Source organism: Chrysemys picta, unplaced genomic scaffold (genome assembly GCF_011386835.1).
Source record: "Chrysemys picta bellii isolate R12L10 unplaced genomic scaffold, ASM1138683v2 scaf954, whole genome shotgun sequence".
NCBI lineage: Eukaryota > Metazoa > Chordata > Testudines > Emydidae > Chrysemys > Chrysemys picta.
The window spans coordinates 1-21136 of NW_027053661.1; the positions used below are offsets into that span (position 1 = coordinate 1).

Sequence of the window (21136 nt, forward strand, 5' to 3'; positions counted from 1 at the left end):
CAGTGTCCAAACTACACATCCAGTCTGCCACCACTGGGGTTTCTCGGTTGCCGACCGTTGTTGTGTCTAGGTGGGTGATCAGCTCCCTGCTGCTCTAGGAAATAACCCCTGGTGTAGATTTTGCCAGGGAGAAGTGGCTGAGGAACGGGGATGGGGAGGGCCTTTGATGGTCCTTGTCCAGCCACCAAGATCTCCATGTTCTCTCTCCAGCTGTAACTGGGCAGAGGATGGGAAGCTGAGGCTGGGAGGATCATTGATGGAACCTCGACAGCCCCATTCCCATCGTCCTTGTCACCCCACGCTGTCCATCTGGGGATGTTGGGGAAAGGAGCTCGGCTGGAGGTGGGGGAAAGGGTTTGGGGGTTTGGCATTCAGTAGAGATCCATGCGTGTATGTGTGTCTCAATGTCTGTTTGTGTCTATCCCTGCTGCCCCCTGCTGGTGGGGATCAGCCCTGCTCTGTGTGTGACATTCATCTCATTGGCTGCAGGTCCTGGATTCCCCAAAGGAGATGGGGTGTCTCGAGAATGTACAAACTCCAAGAGAAGCTGGGGACAGCTCAGAGCTCACACGTCACATTGATGGAAACAGTGGGAGTCTCCACAGATTTCATCCTGCCACCTGATGGCTCTACCCAGTATGCACAAGTGTATGATCCGGTGTTTTTCTGCATTACATATCTCAGGGTGTGCGTGTCACTGTTACCGGAGGAGATAATCTGGAAAACTGGAATCCTGTAACAGTGTAATCACTGGAAGGATCTGAACACGTGAACATAACAGACTCCCTGGAGAGGTACAGCTGGTGTGGGAGGCTCAGGGAGAGGGTGGGAGCTGCAGGGGTATCTGGAAAAGACAACGGGTGAGATTTCACTGCAGGAGAAGGGGCTCAGAGAGCCAGGAGGAGGAGATGCCGGGGAGAAGGTTGTTACTGGCTAACTGGAGCGAGGGAGGGATCCCACAGGAGGAATAGTTGCCCCCGGCAATTCAACTGCATCCCAACCTGACCCTGCACCCCAATCTGGCATCACACCACACCCCAATATTACACTGCACCCCGACAAAGCACTGCACCATACCCCAGGATCTTACTGCAAACCAATAGGAGAGGAAGTTGCAGCCCTAGACACCTCCACACTTCACCCTAGTACAGCAGTGACCTGCAACCCAATGTACCGTGTGACTTGTGTGTGATGTAGGAGATCAGGTAGGTCGGCCCCAGGGCTAAAGAGAAAGAGAAAGAGGCCTTATTCTGCACTGCTATTGAGAGAGGGTCACCCCGCATGGATATGGCCTCTGCTGGAGCCTGGTGTATTGTGTAGTCCCAGGAGCAGGGTCCTGGCCCAGCCTTGATTTCCATCTGGTCCCAGTTGTTGGGGTTGGAGATTTCACCCAAGTGCTGGTAGAACCTGGATTTCATCCCTCGGACAGCCCGAGAGCTGAGCAGATGAATGTGAGCAGTTCCCCTAGGAGATAAATGGTGTATGGGGGGCGGACGGAGGACGGTGCAGAGAGAGCCTGGGGGCCAGCAGGGAGTCTGGAACAGAGGCAGGGGAGAGACCCCCAGGGAGTGAGGGGAAGAGCAGAAGGGGGAACAAGGCCCCAACACAGGGCCTCAACCTAGTCCCACCTCCCTGTCTCGTGCTCCAGTGCCTGTGACATACTTGATGGCAGATATACATGGGGGAGCTCTCCAGTAAGCCTGTGGGAACAGCGCCCCCTCCCAAGGACCTGCTGGGCCCAGCACAGCCTGGCTAGATCCTCTCCCACTGTCTGAGCTCCAACCCCCACCCACCTAGATGGAAGAGGGGAGGGGGACAACTGGGATGGGATCCCAACAAATAATGAGCAGCCTCCAGTCCTTGCTGGCCTCTCCACTCCTGCCCATTGGGTGTTGGGTTTCTGGCAGTAACATGCTCACCACAGCAGTGCCTTCTCGCTTTCCATTCTTTGCTGATGGGGTGGGACCCCTGTGCCCACCACAGAGTGTCTGAGATGCAGGGAATGGCCCTGACTAGAGGCAGGGAATAAAGCTGAGACGTTGGGGTGTGTCACCATATGGCAATTTTCTATTAAAAGTGTGCATGCCTCAGTTTCCCCTATGTGCTGCACGCTTAGGAGGTGGTGGGAAGAGATTGTTTACTCTTTGCAGAGACCCAGATATTGGGTTTGGCTGATGCCTAGAGCCTGGGGCTTGGGGCTCATGCCCATGAAGAGCCCAAGAAGACAATGGCCACTCCAATTTCCCGGACATTTGATGTCCAGCAACTAATGCCCATGGATGGCCCCCACTCTGCAGGAAGGCAGTGGGCTGTGACCAGCTGGAGAACAAAGGGCTAAGGAGAAGGGGCAGGTGACAAGGTTTCCCTGGTAACAAGAACAAAGGACTGAGGAGGGGCCAGGTGGGGTTGCTCAGTGTGGGCTGCTGGCAGCAGAAGACGCTCAGGGACTGGGACTACAGAGGGGCCAGAGGACTCTGGACTGACCCAGATGGACTTTGCTGTAACTTTCTGTTCTCGACGGTAACTAAGGACTTTCTACGCTGGTTCCGAAATAGCCAATAAACCTCCTCCTGTTACCGCACTCGCTGAGAGTCACTGCAGTTTAAGGAAGGTGGGGGCGCGTTGCTCCCTTTGCGTGTGCAAGTGTCTGTCTCAGGTGTGCAATGAGGTGGTGTTGCTGCGGGGAGCTCGAGGCGTGACCCAGGGGTGCTGAAGGCTCCAAGGTTCAGTCCCAGGAGGCGCTGAAGCCAAATGGCCCCTAGTGAGACTGTGACCCTACGGGGGCTGACACATGGATGGGGCCCTCCCAGGGACTGCTCCAGAGCGGCTCTAGAGCACCGCACCTGAGGCTCTGTCACAGGATGGGCTTCAGATCCCTAGAGACTCTCCCATCAAACAGCAGGAAAAACAGGGGCTCACCTGTCACTGTGATGGAGACGGAGCTGCTGTTCCTAGATGAGATCTTTCGATCGGATTCCCGTCTCCAGTACGCACAGGTGTATGTCCCAGCATTTCCCTTCTCAGCTGTGAGCTCCAGCCGGGCGCCTTCATTCGGGTGTTGGACTATGCTGGGGTCCTGATGCCCTTGAGAGAAGAATCTGTATCTCCAATCCAGCTCACTCCCAGGAGCCTTGCACGTGAGGGTAACCCGCTCCCCTGGGAGATACACTGTGTACCAGGGGTCCTGAGAGAGTGTGGGGGCCGGCGGGGGATCTAGAACAGAGGCAGACGGGTCAGTGCAGAGGGAGAGGCCACGATGGAATAAGGAGAAGGGAGAAAGGGAAGAGATGAGTCCTGGTGAGCCAACCTCATCTCACTGCCCAGCACCCACCTCCCACACTGGTAAATACACCACGGCAAATGAACCACAGCCCGTCTCTCTCTCTCTCTCTCTCTCCCCCCCCCCCCCCATAGGATCTTTTTATAGATCCCAAGGCCAAAAGGGACCATCGTGATCATCGAGTCCAATCTCCTGTGTCACCCAGGCCCTAGGACTTCCCTGAACTGATTCCTCTGTGACCTAAAGCAGATCTCTGAGAGAAACATTCAGGCTTGATTTAGAAATCGCCAGCAATTGAGAATCCACCTTGACCCTGTCGAATTGTCCCAGTGGTGAATTCCCCTCACTGCTAAAATCTGCATCTTATTGCCAGTCTGAATTTGTCTTGCTTCAGCTCCCAGCATTTGGGGTGTGTTTGATCTTTGTCGGTTCAATTGAAGATCCGTTGATTATCAAATTTCTGTTCCCCAGATAGGAACCTTCTCGTTGTTAATGCTAAACAGCTCGAGCTCCTGGAGTCTCTCACTCTAAGGCAGGTTTTGCAACCGTTTAATCAGAACCCTAACCCTGCCCTGCCCCCGCTCCAATTTATCACCATTCTTGAATGGTGGAGACCAGAACTGGATGCAGGATACAAGCAGCGGTCGTCCCAGGGCCAAACCCAGGGGTAAGATGGCGTCTCTCATCCTGGCATCTTTGTATGCCATGGACATTCGTGCATGTGCCAGCACCCCACCCCTGAGGCAAGAAGGAGGAATTATCCCCATTCTAATTGGGGGAACTGAGGCCCAGAGTGCATCAAGCACTTAAAAGAGTTAGGCCCCCAAGAAATTTCAATGGGATTTTGGCACCAAACACCATTGGTCTCCTTGTGGATCCCCAAGGGAAGTGACTGGTCTAAGGTCACAGGGAGAGACTGTGGCAGGCTGGGAACCGGACCCTCTCCAAGTCCCAGCGCACTGTCGAATTGTCAAGGCACATCTCGCTCAGGGCTTCCTATAATGTCTGCCATGGCACTACCTAGCAGTATAAATCAGATCCTGGCACACTGAGACCCTGTTCAGTATCCAAACAACACATCCAATCTGCCACCGCTGGGGTTCTCAGTTGCTGATGCCTGTGGTGTCTAGGTGGGTGACCAGCTCCTGGCTGCTCTAGGAAATAAACCCTGGTGTAGATTTTGCCAGGGAGAAGTGACTGAGGACCAGGGATGGGGAGAGCGTTTGATGGTCCTTGTACAGCCACCAAGATCTCTATGTTCTCTCTCCAGATATAACTGGGCAGAAGGTGGAAACCTGAGGCTGGGGGCTGGCAGGAAGTCTGGAATAGAGGCAGGGGAGAGACCCCGATGGAGTGAGGGTGTCACGGGGTGGCCACCCCGTTCCAGTCCTCAAGGGGTTAAAGCAGCCCTGGAGAGGGCTGTGGCTGGAAAAAGCTAGGCTGATTGGAGAAGCAGTCACAGCTGAGGCCACGCCCCAACCAGGTCACAGCTGGCCCTATAAGAGGGCTGAGGGCCAGAGGCTGTAGGAGAGACTCTCTCTCTAGAAGCTAGAGAGTGAAGGCCCTGGCTGCTGGGAGCTGAGGTGGGTACCTAGGGTGGAGCAGTGCTGGGGAAGGCAGAGGGAGCTGGGGAGCTCCAGCCTAGCTAAGCCCCAGGCTGAGTTAAGGGCCCACAACAAGGGCACTAGGGCTGCAGAGGGGCTGCCCAGGAATAGGCAGAGGCAGCTGGTCCAACCCCCCTTGCCGATGATGAGTGGGTTACAGACGGCGTCTGCCCCAGGGAGCGGGGGCTAAATGGAGACTGGCAGTAGCCACTGAGGCAAGGTGGGGATAGGGGTTTGGGGGTTCCCCTGGGAGGGGAGTTTGTGGGTTGCTGCTAAGGGGCAGAACCCTGATGTAAAGGACACTGGGGTCTGGGAGAGACATGGGGTCCAGTAGCAGGAGAGACACCGGCCTGCAGAGGCTGCTCCAGACGCTGGAAGAGCTAATTCCCGAGATGACCAGCAAGAGGCGCCGCAGGGGTCAGTCTCACTTCACTACAGAGGGGAAGAGCAGATCGGGGAACAAGGCCCCAACACAGGGCCTCAACCTAGTCCCACCTCCTTTTCTCCTGCTCCCTGACTGTGACATACTTGATGGCAGATATACATGGGGGAGCTCTCCAGTAAACTTGTGGGAGCAGTGCCCCCTCATCAGTACCTGTTGGGCCCAGCACAGCATGGCTGGATCCTCTCCCAGTATCTGAGCTCCAACCCCCACCACCTGGACGGGAGCGGGGAGGGGGACAACTGTGAGGGGATCCCACCAAGAAATGAGCCACTTTCGGTCCCCGCTGGACTCTCCCCTCCTGCCCGGTGGGTGCTGGAGTCTCAGCCAGTAACACGCTCACCCTAGGGAGTTGTGGGGCTGGGCTCTCACTACCCCACACTCTCCATGCTGGAGAAGAGGGGTGCAGAAAGAGCGTTGGAGTGGGGAAGGGTTGCTGATGCAAATGGTTCAACCCCAAGACCCCCATTTCCATCAGGGTATTCACCCCATGTTCTGCATTCTGGGGGCAGAGGCAGAAGAGGGAGGAGAACCCGTCAGCCGACCATTAGATCTGCGTTGCCGTACCTAGAAAGTACTGCACAGAAATGCGGAGGCCAGTGTGGATGTGGGGAAGGGAGGGGGGAGTTTTTCCACCCACCGCGTTTCCTCTCACTGCTCCCCTGTATCTCGCTGAGCCCCAACCCTGCACAGTGCTCACATGATTCCCAGCAGGAGGCAGGGACACTCTGTGTGGGATCCGCTGGCTGGACTGGGTTGCCCAGTGCACAGGCGGGGTACAGGATGGGTGGTCTCTGTCTCAGCTGTGAGCATCAGCCGGTCACTCCACTGGGACCAGGGACCTCTTCAGAGACCAAATCCCTGCTTTGAGAGAAGAATTTGTATCCTGTGGTGCTTTCACCCCTGAATGCCGAGCACCTCAGGGTAGCACCTTCCTCTCTGATACACGAAGGCAGGAGAGGATCCTGGCATATTGGTGCCAGCAGTGGGTCAGGGTAACATGACAGTAACCACTCCCTGCCTGATAGAAACCATGACTGAGGAATCCAGGCAGCTGCAGGGATGAAGATTCACAGTGGGTGGCCCCGACAGTGCCCAGCCAGGTCTCCAGTGGTGTGAGCTTCCCCCGAGCAGTGCCCACCTAGGACCCCAGTGCTGGAGCTACCCCACAGCAGTGCCCTCTCAGTGCCCATTCTTTGCTGATCAGTTGGCACCCCGTGCCCACCACAGAGTGTCTGAGATGCAGGGAGTGGCCCTGACTAGAGGCAGGGAGTGAAGCTGAGGTGTTGGGGGGGTGACCATATGGCAATTTTCTATTAATATTGTGCATGCCTCAGTTTCCCCTATGTGCTGCATGGCTAATGAGGGGGTGGGAAGAGATTGTTTACCCTTTACAGAGACCCAGATATCGGGTGTGGCTGATGCCTAGCGGCCTGGGGCTTGGGGCCCAGGCCCATGGAGAGCCCAAGAAGAAAATGGCCACTGCAATTTCCCGGACATTTAATGCCTAGCAGCTAACGACCATGGATGGCCCCCCCTCTGCAGGACGGCAGTGGGCTGTGTCCAGCTGGAGAACAAAGGGCTAAGGAGAAGGGTCAGGTGACAAGATTTCCTCGGTAACAAGAACAAAGGACTGAGGAGGAGCCAGGTGGGGTTGCTGACTGTGAGATGCTGGAAGCAGAAGATGCTCAGGGACTGGGACTACAGAGGGGCCAGAGGACTCTGGACTCTGGACTGACCCAGATGGACTTTGCTGTAACTTTCTGTTCTCGACGGTAACTAAGGACTTTCTACACTGTTTCCGAAATAGCCAATAAACCTCCTGAGAGTCACTGCAGTTTAAGGAAGGTGGGGGGGCGCGTTGCTCCCTTTGGGTGTGCAAGTGTCTCTCAGGTGTGCAATGAGGTGGTGTCGCTGCGGGGAGCTCGAGGCGTGACCCAGGGGGGCTGAAGGCTCCAAGGTTCAGTCCCAGGAGGTACTGCAGCCAAATGGCCCCTAGTGAGACTGTGACCCTACGGGGGCTGACACATGGATGGGGCCCTCCCAGGGACTGCTCCAGAGCGGCTCTAGAGCACCGCACCTGAGGCTCTGTCACAGGGTGGGCGTCAGATCCCTAGAGACTCTCCCATCAAACAGCAGGAAAAACAGGGGCTCACCTGTCACTGTGATGGAGACGGAGCTGCTGTTCCTAGATGAGATCTTTCGATCGGATTCCCGTCTCCAGTACGCACAGGTGTATGTCCCAGCATTTCCCTTCTCAGCTGTGAGCTCCAGCCGGGCGCCTTCATTCGGGTGTTGGACTATGCTGGGGTCCTGATGCCCTTGAGAGAAGAATCTGTATCTCCAATCCAGCTCACTCCCAGGAGCCTTGCACGTGAGGGTAACCCGCTCCCCTGGGAGATACACTGTGTACCAGGGGTCCTGAGAGAGTGTGGGGGCCGGCGGGGGATCTAGAACAGAGGCAGACGGGTCAGTGCAGAGGGAGAGGCCACGATGGAATAAGGAGAAGGGAGAAAGGGAAGAGATGAGTCCTGGTGAGCCAACCTCATCTCACTGCCCAGCACCCACCTCCCACACTGGTAAATACACCACGGCAAATGAACCACAGCCCGTCTCTCTCTCTCTCTCTCTCTCCCCCTCCACCCCCATGGGATCTTTTCATAGATCCCAAGGCCAAAAGGGACCATCGTGATAATCGAGTCCAATCTCCTGTGTCACCCAGGCCCTAGGACTTCCCTGAACTGATTCCTCTGTGACCTAAAGCAGATCTCTGAGAGAAACATTCAGGCTTGATTTAGAAATCGCCAGCAATTGAGAATCCACCTTGACCCTGTCGAATTGTCCCAGTGGTGAATTCCCCTCACTGCTAAAATCTGCATCTTATTGCCAGTCTGAATTTGTCTTGCTTCAGCTCCCAGCATTTGGGGTGTGTTTGATCTTTGTCGGTTCAATTGAAGAGCCGTTGATTATCAAATTTCTGTTCCCCAGATAGGAACCTTCTCGTTGTTAATGCTAAACAGCTCGAGCTCCTGGAGTCTCTCACTCTAAGGCAGGTTTTGCAACCGTTTAATCAGAACCCTAACCCTGCCCTGCCCCCGCTCCAATTTATCACCATTCTTGAATGGTGGAGACCAGAACTGGATGCAGGATACAAGCAGCGGTCGTCTCAGGGCCAAACCCAGGGGTAAGATGGCGTCTCTCATCCTGGCATCTTTGTATGCCATGGACATTCGTGCATGTGCCAGCACCCCACCCCTGAGGCAAGAAGGAGGAATTATCCCCATTCTAATTGGGGAACTGAGGCCCAGAGTGCATCAAGCACTTAAAAGAGTTAGGCCCCCAAGAAATTTCAATGGGATTTTGGCACCAAACACCATTGGTCTCCTTGTGGATCCCCAAGGGAAGTGACTGGTCTAAGGTCACAGGGAGAGACTGTGGCAGGCTGGGAACCGGACCCTCTCCAAGTCCCAGCGCACTGTCGAATTGTCAAGGCACATCTGGCTCAGGGCTTCCTATAATGTCTGCCATGGCACTACCTAGGGTGACCGGACAGCAAATGGGAAAAATCTGGATGGGGGTGGGGGGGTAATAGGAGCCTCTATAAGAAAAAGACCCAAAAATCAGGACTGTCCCTATAAAATCGGACATCTGGTCACCCTAGCACTACCTAAGAGTATAAATTGGACCCAGACCCACTGAGACCCAGTTCCGTGTCCAAACCACACATCCAATCTGCCACCGCTGGGGTTTCTCAGTTGCCGATCACTGTGGTGTCTATTTGGGTGACCAGCTCCTGGCTGCTCTAGGAAATAAACCCTGGTGTAGATTTTCTCAGGGAGAAGTGGCTGAGGAACGGGGATGGGGAGAGCGTTTGATAGTCCTTGTACAGCCACCAAGATCTCCACATTCTCTCTCCAGATGTAACTGGGCAGAAGGTGGAAACCTGAGGCTGGGGCCGGCAGGGAGTCTGGAATAGAGGCAGGGGAGAGACCCCCATGGAGTGAGGGTGTAGCAGGGTGGTCACCCCGCTCCAGCCCTGAAGAGGTTAAAGCAGCCCCGGAGAGGGCTGTGGCTGGAAAAAGCTAGGCTGATTGGAGAAGCGGCCACAGCTGGCCCTATAAGAGGGCTGAGGGCCAGAGGCTGTAGGAGAGACTCTCTCTCTAGAAGCTAGAGAGTGAAGGACCTGGCTGCTGGGAGCTGAGGTGGGTACCTAGGGTGGAGCAGTGCTGGGGAAGGCAGAGGGAGCTGGGGAGCTCCAGCCTAGCTAAGCCCCAGGCTGAGTTAAGGGCCCACAACAAGGGCACTAGGGCTGCAGAGGGGCTGCCCAGGAATAGGCAGACGCAGCTGGTCCAACCCCCCTTGCGGATGAGGAGTGGGTTACAGACGGCGTCTGCCCCAGGGAGCGGGGGCTAGATGGAGACTGGCAGTAGCCACTGACCCAAGGTGGGGATAGGGGTTTGGGGGTTCCCCTGGGAGGGGAGTTTGTGGGTTACTGGTAGGGGGCAGAACCCTGATGTAAAGGACACTGGGGTCTGGGAGGGACATGGGGTCCAGTGGCAGGGGTGACACCTGCCTGCAGAGGCTGCTCCAGAGGCTGGAAGAGCTAATTCCCAAGATGACCAGCAAGATGCACTGCAGGGGTAAGTCTCACTTCGCTACAGAGGAGTAGAGCAGGTGGGGGAACAAGGCCCCAACCCAGGGCCTCACTTGTTGGCAGATATACATGGGGGAGCTCTCAAGTAAACTTGTGGGAACAGCGCCCCCTCCCCAGTACCTGCTGGGCCCAGCACAGCCTGGCTAGATCCAGTCCCAGTATCTGAGCTCCAACCCCCACCCCCCTGGATGGGAGAGGGGAGGGGTACAACTGTAAGGGGATCCCACCAAGAAATGAGCCACCTCCGGTCCCCGCTGGACTCTCCCCTCCTGCCTGGTGGGTGCTGGAGTCTCAGCCAGTAACACGCTCACCCTAGGGAGTTGTGGAGCTGGGCTTTCACTACCCCACGTTCTCCATTCTTGGGGCAGAGGCAGAAGAGGGGGGAGAACCTGTCAGCCGACCATCAGACCTGCCTAGCAGTAGCTAGAAAGTACTGCACAGAAATGAGGAAGCCAGGGTGGATGTGGGGAAGGGAGGGGGAAGTTTTTCCACCCACCGCGTTTCCTCTCACTGCTCCCCTGTATCTCACTGAGCCCCAACCCTGCACAGTGCCCACATGTTTCCCAGCAGGAGGCAGGGACACTCTGTGTGGGATCCGCTGGCTGGACTGGGTTGCCCAGTGCACAGCCGGGGTACGGGACGGGTGGTCTCTGTCTCAGCTGTGAGCATCAGCCGGTCACTCCACTGGGACCAGGGACCTCTTCAGAGACCAAATTCCTGCTTTGAGAGAAGAATTTGTATCCTATGGTGATTTCACCCCCGAATGCCGAGCACCCCAGGGTAGCACCTTCCCCTCTGATACACGAAGGCAGGAGAGGATCCTGGCGTATTGGTGCCAGCAGGGGGTCAGGGTAACATGACAGTAACCAATCCCTGCCTGATAGAAATCATGACTGAGGAATCCAGGCAGCAGCAGGGATGAAGATTCACAGTGGGTGGTCCCGACAGTGCCCAGCCAGGTCTCCAGTGGTGTGAGCTTCCCTCAAGCAGTGCCCACCTGGGACCCCAGTGCTGGAGCTACCCCACAGTGGTGCCCTCTCAGTGCCCATTCTTTGCTGATCAGGTGGGACCCCTGTGCCCACCACAGAGTGTCTGAGATGCAGGGAGTGGCACTGACTAGAGGCAGGGAGTAAAGCTGAGACGTTGGGTTGTGTCACCATATGGCAATTTTCTATTAATTGGGTGCATGCCTCAGTTTCCCCTATGTGCTGCATGGCTAATGAGGTGGTGGGAAAAGATTGTTTCCTCTTTGCAGAGACCCAGATATTGGGTGTGGCTGATGGTTAGCAGTCTGGGGTATGGTGCCCCATGCCCATGAAGAGTCCCAGAAGACAATGGCCACTCCAATTTCCTGGACATTTCATGTCTAGAGCTAACGACCATGGATGGCCCCCCCTCTGCAGGACGGTAGAGGGCTGTGACCAGCTGGAGAACAAAAGGCTAAGGAGAAGGGTCAGGTGACAAGGTTTCCCAGTAACAAGAACAAAGGACTGAGGAGGGGCCAGGTGGGGTTGCAAGTGTGGGCTGCTGGCAGCAGAAGACGCTCAGGGACTGGGACTACAGAGGGGCCAGAGGACTCTGGACTGACCCAGATGGAATTTGCTGTAACTTTCTGTTCTTGACGGTAACTAAGGACTTTCTACGCTGGTTCCGAAATAGCCAATAAACCTCCTGCTGTTACCGCACTCGCTGAGAGTCACTGCAGTTTAAGGAAGGTGGGGGCGCGTTGCTCCCTTCGGGTCTGCAAGTGTCTGTCTCAGGTGTGCAATGAGGTGGTGTCGCTGCGGGGAGCTCGAGGTGTGACCCAGGGGGGCTGAAGGGTCCAAGGTTCAATCCCAGGAGGTGCTGCAGCCAAATCGCCCCTAGTGAGACTGTGGGTACATCTACACTACAGGGGGGAGTCGATTTAAGATACGCAAATTCAGCTACGTGAATAGCGTAGCTGAATTCGACGTATCGCAGCCGACTTACCCCGTTGTGAGGACGGCGGCAAAATCGACTTCTGCGGCTTTCTGTCGGCGGCGCTTACTACCACCTCCGCTGGTGGAGTAAGAGCGCCGATTCGGGGATCGATTGTCGCGTCCCGACGGGACGCGATAAATCGATCCCCAAGAGGTCGATTTCTACCCGCCGATTCAGGCGGGTAGTATAGACCTAGCCTGTGACCCTACGGGGGCTGACACATGGAAGGGGCCCTCCCAGGGACTGCTCCAGAGCGGCTCTAGAGCACCGCACCTGAGGCTCTGTCACAGGGTGGGCTTCAGATCACTAGAGACTCTCCCATCAAACAGCAAGAAAAACAGGGGCTCACCTGTCACTGGGATGGAGACGGAGCTGCTGTTCCTAGATGAGATCTCCCGATTGGATTCCCATCTCCAGTACGCACAGGTGTATGTCCCAGCATTTCCCTTCTCAGCTGTGAGCTCCAGCCGGGCACCTTCATTTGGGTGTTGGACTACGCTGGGGTCCTGCTGCCCTCCTTGATAGAAGAATCTGTATCCCGAAGCCAGCTCATCCCCAGGAGCCGAGCACGTGAGGGTAACCCGCTCCCCTGGGAGATACACTGTGTACTCGGGGTCCCGAGAGAGTGTGGGGGCCGGCGGGGGATCTAGAACAGAGGCAGAGGGGTCAGTGCAGAGGGAGAGGCCACGGTGGAATAAGGAGAAGAGAGAAAGGGGAAGAGATGAGTCCTGGTGAGCCAGCCTCATCTCACTGCCCAGCCCCCACCTCCCACACTGGTAAATACACCATGGCAAATGAACCATAGCCCGTGTCTGTGTGTCTCTCTCTCTCCCTATGGGATCTTTTCATAGATCCCAAGGCCAATAGGGACCATTGTGATCATGGAGTCTGACCTCCTGTGTCACCCAGGCCCTAGGACTTCCCTGAACTGATTCCTCTGTGACCTAGAGCTGATCTCTGAGAGAAACATTCAGACTTGATTCAGAAATCGCCAGTGCTGGAGAATCTACCTTGACCCTGTGGAATTGTCCCAGTGGTGAATCCCCTCACTGCTAAAATCTGCACCTTATTGCCAGTCTGAATTTGTCTAGCTTTAGCTCCCAGCCTTTGGGGTGTGTTTGATCTTTGTCGGTTCAATTGAAGAGCCATCGATTATCAAACTTCTGTTCCCCAGATAGGAACCTTCTCATTGTTAGGCTAAACAGCTCCAGCTCCTGGAGTCTCTCACTCTAAGGCAGGTTTTGCAACCGTTTAATCAGAATCCTAACCCTGCCCTGCCCCCTCTCCAATTCATCTCCATCCTTGAATGGTGGAGACCAGAACTGGATGCAGGATACAAGCAGCGGTCGGCCCAGGGCCAAACCCAGGGGTAAGATGGCTCCTCTCATCCTGGCATCTTTGTATGCCATGGACATTCGTGCATGTGCCAGCACCCCACCCCTGAGGCAAGAAGGAGGAATTATCCCTATTCTAATTGGGGGAAATGAGGCCCAGAGTGCATCAGGCGCTTAAAAGAGTTAGGCCCCTAACAAATTTCAATGGGATTTTGGCACCAAACACCATTGGTCTCCTTGGAGATCCCCAAGGGAAGTGACTGGTCCTAGGTCACGGGGAGAGTCTGTGGCAGGCTGGGAACCGGACCCTCTCCAAGTCCCAGCGCACTGTCGAATTGTCAAGGCACATCTGGCTCAGGGCTTCCTATAATGTCTGCCATGGCACTACCTAGGGTGACCGGACAGCAAATGGGAAAAATCTGGATGGGGGTGGGGGGGTAATAGGAGCCTCTATAAGAAAAAGACCCAAAAATCAGGACTGTCCCTATAAAATCGGACATCTGGTCACCCTAGCACTACCTAAGAGTATAAATTGGACCCAGACCCACTGAGACCCAGTTCCGTGTCCAAACCACTCATCCAATCTGCCACCGCTGGGGTTTCTCAGTTGCCGATCACTGTGGTGTCTATTTGGGTGACCAGCTCCTGGCTGCTCTAGGAAATAAACCCTGGTGTAGATTTTCTCAGGGAGAAGTGGCTGAGGACCAGGGATGGGGAGAGCGTTTGATAGTCCTTGTACAGCCACCAAGATCTCCACGTTCTCTCTCCAGATGTAACTGGGCAGAAGGTGGAAACCTGAGGCTGGGGGCCGGCAGTGAGTCTGGAATAGAGGCAGGGGAGAGACCCCCATGGAGTGAGGGTGTAGCAGGGTGGCCACCCCGCTCCAGCCCTGAAGGGCTTAAAGCTGCCCTGGAGAGGGCTGTGGCTGGAAAAAGCCAGGCTGATTGGAGAAGCAGCCACAGCTGAGGCCATGCCCCAACCAGGCCACAGCTGGCCCTACATGAGGGCTGAGGGCCAGAGGCTGTAGGAGAGACTCTCTCTAGAAGCTAGAGAGTGAAGGACCTGGCTGCTGGGAGCTGAGGCGGGTACCTAGGGTGGAGCAGTGCTGGGGAAGGCAGAGGGAGCTGGGGATTTCCAGCCTAGCTAAGTCCCAGGCTGAGTTAAGGGCCCACAACAAGGGCACTGGGGCTGCAGAGGGGCTGCCCAGGAATAGGCAGACACAGCTGGTCCAACCCCCCTTGCCGGTGATGAGTGGATTACAGACGGCATTTGCCCCAGGGAGCGGGGGCTAAATGGAGACTGGCAGTAGCCACTGAGGCAAGGTGGCGATAGGGGTTTGGGGGTTCCCCTGGGAGGGGAGTTTGTGGGTTGCTGGTAGGGGGCAGAACCCTGATGTAAAGGACACTGGGGTCTGGGAGGGACATGGGGTCCAGTGGCAGGTGAGACACCAGCCTGCAGAGGGTGCTCCAGAGGCCGGAAGAGCTAATTCCCAAGATGACCAGCAAGAGGCACCACAGGGGTGAGTCTCACTTCGCTACAGAGGGGAAGAGCAGGTGGGGGAACAAGGCCCCAACCCAGGGCCTCACTTGATGGCAGATATACATGGGGGAGCTCTCCAGGAAACTTGTGGGAACAGCGCCCCCTCCCCAGTACCTGCTGGGCCCAGCACAGCCTGGCTAGATCCTCTCCCAATATCTGAGCTCCAACTCCCACCCATCTGGATGGGATTGGGGAGGGGGACAACTGTGAGGGGATCCCACCAAGAAATGAGCCACCTCCGGTCCCCGCTGCACTCTCCCCTCCTGCCTGGTGGGTGCTGGAGTCTCAGCCAGTAACATGCTCCCCCCTAGAGAGTTGTGGGGCTGGGCTCTCACTACCCCACACTCTCCATGCTGGAGAAGTGGGGTGCAGAAAGTGTGTTGGAGGGGGGAAGGGTTGTTGATGCAAATGGTTCAACTCCAAGACCCCCATTTCCATCAGGTTATTCACCCCAATTTCTGCCACTGCCCCCAGAATGCAGAAGAGGGGGGAGAACCCGTCAGCCGGCCATCAGACCTGCCTAGCAGTAGCTAGAAAGTACTGCACAGAAATGAGGAAGCCAGTGTGGATGTGGAGAAGGGAGGGGGGAGTTTTTCCACCCACCGTGTTTCCTCTCACTGCTCCCCTGTATCTCACTGAATCCCAACCCTGCACAGTGGCCACATGTTTCCCAGCAGGAGGCAGGGACACTCTGTGTGGGATCCGCTGGCTGGACTGGGTTGCCTAGTGCACAACAGGGGTACGGGACGGGTTGTCTCTGTCTCAGCTGTGAGCATCAGCCGGTCACTCCACTGGGACCAGGGACCTCTTCAGAGACCAAATCCCTGCTTTGAGAGAAGAATTTGTATCCTATGGTGCTTTCACCCCCGAATGCCGAGCACCTCAGGGTAGCACCTTCCCCTCTGATACACAACGGCAGCAGAGGATCCTGGCGTATTGGTGCCAGCAAGGGGTCAGGGTAACATGACAGGAACCAATCCCTGCCTGATAGAAATCAGGACAGAGGAATCCAGGCAGCTGCAGGGATGAAGATTCACAGCGGGTGGCCCGACAGTGCCCAGCCAGGTCTCCAGTGGTGTGAGCTTCCCCTGAGCAGTGCCCACCTGGGACCCCAGTGCTGGAGCTACCCCACAGCAGTGCCCTCTCAGTGCCCATTCTTTGCTGATCAGGTGGTACCCTCATGCCCACCACAGAATGTCTGAGATGCAGGGAGTGGCCCAGATTAGAGGCAGCAAATAAAGCTGAGATATTGGGTTGTGTCACCATATGGCAATTTTCTATTAATCGGGTGCATGCCTCAGTTTCCCCAATGTGCTGCATGGTTAATCAGGTGGTGGGAAAAGATTGTTTACTCTTTGCAGAGACCCAGATATTGGGTGTGGCTGATGGCTAGCAGCCTGGGGCCCCATGCCCATGAAGAGCACCAGAAGACAATGGCCACTCCAATTTTCTTGTCATTTCATGTCTAGCAGCTAAGGACCATGGATGGCCCCACCTCTGCAAGACGGCAGTGGGCTGTGACCAGCTGGAGAACAAAGGGCTAAGGAGAAGGGTCAGGTGACAAGGTTTCCCCGGTAACAAGAACAAAGGACTGAGGAGGGGCCAGGTGGGGTTGCTCAGTGTGGGCTACGGGAAACAGAAGACGCTCAGGGGCTGGGACTACAGAGGACTCTGGACTCCGGACTGACCCAGATGGACTTTGCTGTAACTTTCTGTTCTCGACGGTAACTAAGGACTTTCTACGCTGGTTCCGAAATAACCAATAAACCTCCTGATGTTACTGCACTAGCTGAGAGTCACTGCTGTTTAAGGAAGGTGGGGGCGCGTTGCTCCCTTTGGGTATGCAAGTGTCTGTCTCAGGTGTGCAATGAGGTGGTGTCGCTGCGGGGAGCTCGAGGCGTGACCCAGGGCTGCTGACGGCTCCAAGGTTCATTCCCAGGAGGTGCTGCATTCAAATGGCCCCTAGTGAGACTGTGACCCTACGGGGGCTGACACATGGAAGGGGCCCTCCCAGGGACTGCTCCAGAGCGGCTCTAGAGCACCGCACCTGAGGCTCTGTCACAAGGTGGGCTTCAGATCACTAGAGACTCTCCCATCAAACAGCAGGAAAAACAGGGGCTCACCTGTCACTGGGATGGAGACGGAGCTGCTGTTCCTAGATGAGATCTCTCGATTGGATTCCTGTCTCCAATACGCACAGGTGTAGTTCCCAGCATTTCCCTTCTCAGCTGCGAGCTCCAGCCGGGCGCTGTTATTCGGGTGTAGGACTGCGCTGGGATCTTGCTGCCCTTGATAGAAGAATCTGTATCCTGAAACCTGCTCACTCCCAGGAGCCGAACACGTGAGGGTAACCCGCTCCCCTGGGAGATACACTGCATATCCGGGGTCCTGAGAGAGCGTGGGGGCCGGCGGGGGATCTAGAACAGAGGCAGAGGGGTCAGTGCAGAGGGAGAGGCCATGATGGAATAAGGAGAAGGGGGAAGAGAGGAGTCCTGGAGAGACATGATCGCAAACCAGCCTCATCTCACTCCCCAGCACCCACCCCCCACGCTGTAAAATACACCACGGCAAATAAAACACGGCTCCTCTCTCTCTCTCCCCCCTATGGGATCTTTTCATAGACCCCAAGGCCAGAAGTGACCATTGTGATCATGGACTCCGACCTCCTGTGTCACCCAGGCCCTAGGACTTCCCTGAACTGGTTCCTCTGTGAACTAGAGCAGATCTCTGAGAGAAACATTCAGGTTTGATTCAGAAATCGCCAGTGCTGGAGAATCTACCTTGACCCCGGGGAAATTGTCCCAGTGGTGAATTCCCCTCACTGCTAATATCTGCACCTTATTGCCAGTCTGAATTTGTCTTGCTTCAGCTCCCAGTCTTAGGGTTGTGTTTGATTTTTGTCAGTTCAATTGAAAAGCCGTCGATTATCAAATTTCTGTTCCCCAGATACGAACCTTCTTGTTGTTAGGCTAAACAGCTTTGGGTCCTGGAGTCTCTCACTCTAAGGCAGGTTTTGCAACTTTTAATCAGAATCCAAGCCCTGCCTTGCCCCCTCTCCAATTGATCACCATCCTTGAATGGTGGAGATCAGAACTGGACGCAGGATTTCAGCAGCGGTCGCCCCAGGGCCAAATCAAGGGGTAAGATGGCTCCTCTCATCCTGCCATCTTTGTATGTCATGGACATTCGTGCATGTGCCATCACCCCACCCCTGAGGCAAGAAGGAAGAATTATCCCCCTTCTAAGTGGGGGAACTGAGGCCCAGAGTGCATCAAGCACTTAAAAGAGCTAGGCCCCTAACAAATTTCAATGGGATTTTGGCACCAAACACCATTGGTCTCCTTGTAGATCCCCAAGGGAAATGACTGGCCCAAGATCACTGGGAGAGTCTGTTGCAGGCTGGGAACTGGACCCTCTCCAAGTCCCAGTGCACTGTCAAATTGTCAAGGCACATCTGGCTCAGGGCTTCCTATAATGTCTACCATGGCACTACCTAGCAGTATAAATTGGACCCAGACCCATTGAGATCCAGTTCAGTGTCCAAACCACACATCCAATCTGCCACCGCTGGGGTTTCTCGGTTGCCGATCGCTGTTGTGTCTAGGTGGGTGACCAACTCCCGGCTGCTCTAGGAAATAAACCCTTGTGGAGATTTTGCCAGGGAGAAGTAGCTGAGGACCAGGGATGGGGAGAGCGTTTGATGGTCCTTGTACAGCCCCCAAGATCCCCACGTTCTCTCTCCAGATGTAACTGGGCAGAAGGTGGAAACCTGAGGCTGGGGGCCGGCAGGGAGTCTGGAATAGAGGCAGAGGAGAGACCGCCATGGAGTGAGGGTGTAGTGGAGTGGTCACCCCGCTCCAGCCCTGAAGGGGTTAAAGCAGCCCTGGAGAGGGCTGTGGCTGGAAAAAGCTAGGCTGATTGGAGAAGCAGCCACAGCTGAGGCTATGCCCCAACCAGGCCCCAGCTGGCCCTATAAGAGGGCTGAGGGCCAGAGGCTGTAGGAGAGGCTCTCTCCAGAAGCTAGAGAGCGAAGGACCTGGCTGCTGGGAGCTGAGGCGGGTACCTAGGGTGGAGCAGTGCTGGGGAAGGCAGAGGGAGCTGGGGAGCTCCAGCCTAGCTAAGTCCCAGGCTGAGTTAAGGGCCCACAACAAGGGCACTAGGGCTGCAGAGGGGCTGCCCAGGAATAGGCAGACGCAGCTGGTCCAACCCTCCTTGCGGATGAGGAGTGGGTTACAGATGGCGTCTGCCCCAGGGAGCGGGGGCTAGATGGAGACTGGCAGTAGCCACTGAGGCAAGGTGGCGAAAGGGGTTTGGGGGTTCCCCTGGGAGGGAAGTTTGTGGTTAGCTGCTAAGGGGCAGAACCCTGATGTAAAGGACACTGGGGTCTGGGAGGGACATGGGGTCCAGGGGCAGGCGAGACACCGGCCTGCAGAGGATGCTCCAGAGGGTGGAAGAGCTAATTCCCGAGATGACCAGCAAGAGGCGCTGCAGGGGTGAGTCTCCCTTCGCTACAGAGGGGAAGAGCAGGTGGGGGAACAAGGCCCCAATACAGGGCGTCAGCCTAATCCCACCTCCCTTTGTCCTGCCCCCTGACTGTGAAATAACCCACAGCAGATATACACGGGGGAGCTCACCAGTAAACCAGTGGGGACAGAGCCCTCTTCCCAGTACCTGCTGGGCCCAGCACAGCATAGCTGGATCCTCTCCCAGTGGCTGAGCCCTACACCCACCACATCTGGATGGGAGATGAGCCGGGGACAGCTGGGATTGGATACCACCGGAATGAGCAGGCTCCAGTCCCTGCTGGACTTTCCCCTCCTTCCCGAGGGGTGTTGGAGTCTCAGCCAGTAACATGCTCATGCGAGGGAGCTCTGGGGCTGGGTTCTCACTGCCACACATTCTCCACACTGGGGGAAGTGGGGTGCAGAGGGGGGGTTGAATGGGGCAGGGTTGTTGATGCAAATGGTTCAACCGAAGACCCTCATTCCCATCAGGGTATTCACCCCACATCCTCCATCTGGGGGAACGAAGTGTAAGAGGGGGGAGAACCCATCAGCCGACCTTCAGACCTGCCTAGCTGTAGCTAGAAGGCGTGAAAGAGAAATGAGGAAATTCAGGCGGATGTGGGGAAGGGAGGGGGGAGTTTTCCACCCACTGTGTTTCCTCTGGGGTCTCTGCAGAACCTGCTTTTAATGTCCCACTGGGCGGTGCTGGGTCTGTGCCCCCTGGCCCCGAGTCCACTGTGGGAGCCCAGAGCTGGGGTAGGGAGAGCTCCCCCCTCCACACAGCCCCATCCCGCTGGAGCCCTGTCTGGGGGGGACTCAGTGTAATGGGGAGGTGGGTGCTCAGTCTCCATGACCCGTCCAGCCCTCGCTCTCTCTGCTGAGGCTGCCAATGAGGGGCTGGGTAGTGCCCATGGGGACGGGGGCATCTTTTCCCCTATGGCCTGGGCGGGGACCCAGCAAAGGGAGGCATCCGCTGGGGACTCTCTTCCACCCCCACGGACATAGCTCCGGACCGGAGCTGCTGCTGCTGGGGCAGGTTCCACAGGAGATGCCTGTGAATGGGGCGGCCTGACCCACCCAGCCAATGACACGGGCGCACCCAGGGATCCCCCCTTCCTTTGAATTCCACACATCACAGTGTGGGAGGAGGGGGATCCCCACCCCCCACTGCCTGAGACCTCCCCACCCCACCGCGAGCATCTCAGCAAGGACAGGAGACGTCGTTACCTGCAGGGGTCACCGGCGTGGGGAGAATCAGGAGAGGGGCTGGAAGAGAAGAGAACAGAGGGAGTGAGAGCTCAGGGGAGGGGATGGGGGGTGTATGAGAATGGAGGGATATGGGACAGGGGTATCACTGGACAGACACACAGAGGGATGGGGGCTGAGGAACGTCCCTTACCCAGCAGAGGCAGAAGGAGAGTTAGCGCCATGCTGAGCTGGTCGTTCTGGGCTCGGAGCTGGGTTCTCAGCTCAGCCACCGGCCCTGTCTGGGTGCAAGAAGAGGGAAGGGCCCCTCCTCTCTGACGAAGGCAGAGGAAGTCAAAGCCTCAGGCGTGGTCACTGCTCAGATCAGGGACTGGAGAGACACTGGCGCCTGGTGCGTAGGGCGTACATAGGGGAAGTGGCCATTTATCAGAGCTGACAATTGGTGTGGGGGTGGGGCAGCAGCCGCAGGTTTCTGACACCCCCTGGGGTGTGCCAGGGATTCAGCTGGTGCAAAGGAACCTCAGATGAGTTACACTGGCTCACACCCGCTGGGATCTAGCTCTAATGACTCCAGTGGAGCTACGGCCCATTGACCCCAGCTGGGATCTGG

At 56.4% G+C, this 21136-nt stretch overlaps 1 protein-coding gene across 1 annotated transcript; it reads right to left on the reverse strand.

The window, feature by feature from the left end:
* Positions 1 to 541: 541 nt before the first annotated feature.
* On the reverse strand, positions 542 to 20845 carry LOC135979522 (alpha-1B-glycoprotein-like). Its single transcript, XM_065579856.1, has 7 exons — positions 20720 to 20845; positions 20548 to 20586; positions 16939 to 17232; positions 12292 to 12588; positions 7483 to 7776; positions 2920 to 3213; positions 542 to 844 (listed from the first exon to the last, which is right to left on the reverse strand). Exons 1-7 carry the CDS (start codon positions 20748 to 20750, stop codon positions 681 to 683), a joined length of 1413 nt encoding a protein of 470 aa, XP_065435928.1. The 5' UTR covers positions 20751 to 20845; the 3' UTR covers positions 542 to 680.
* Between the last annotated feature and the right edge of the window lie 291 nt (positions 20846 to 21136).

What these genes read in the sequence shown, in the direction of transcription:
- LOC135979522 (XM_065579856.1), bottom strand. Translation starts at nt 20,750, where the DNA reads ATGGCGCTAACTCTCCTTCTGCCTCTGCTGG. An exon ending in CACGCCGGTGACCCCTGCAG is followed by an intron (nt 17,233 to 20,547) that starts GTAACGACGTCT and finishes CCTCTGTTCTAG; the next exon opens with ATCCCCCGCCGGCCCCCACG. An exon ending in CGTCTCCATCCCAGTGACAG is followed by an intron (nt 12,589 to 16,938) that starts GTGAGCCCCTGT and finishes CCTCTGTTCTAG; the next exon opens with ATCCCCCGCCGGCCCCCACA.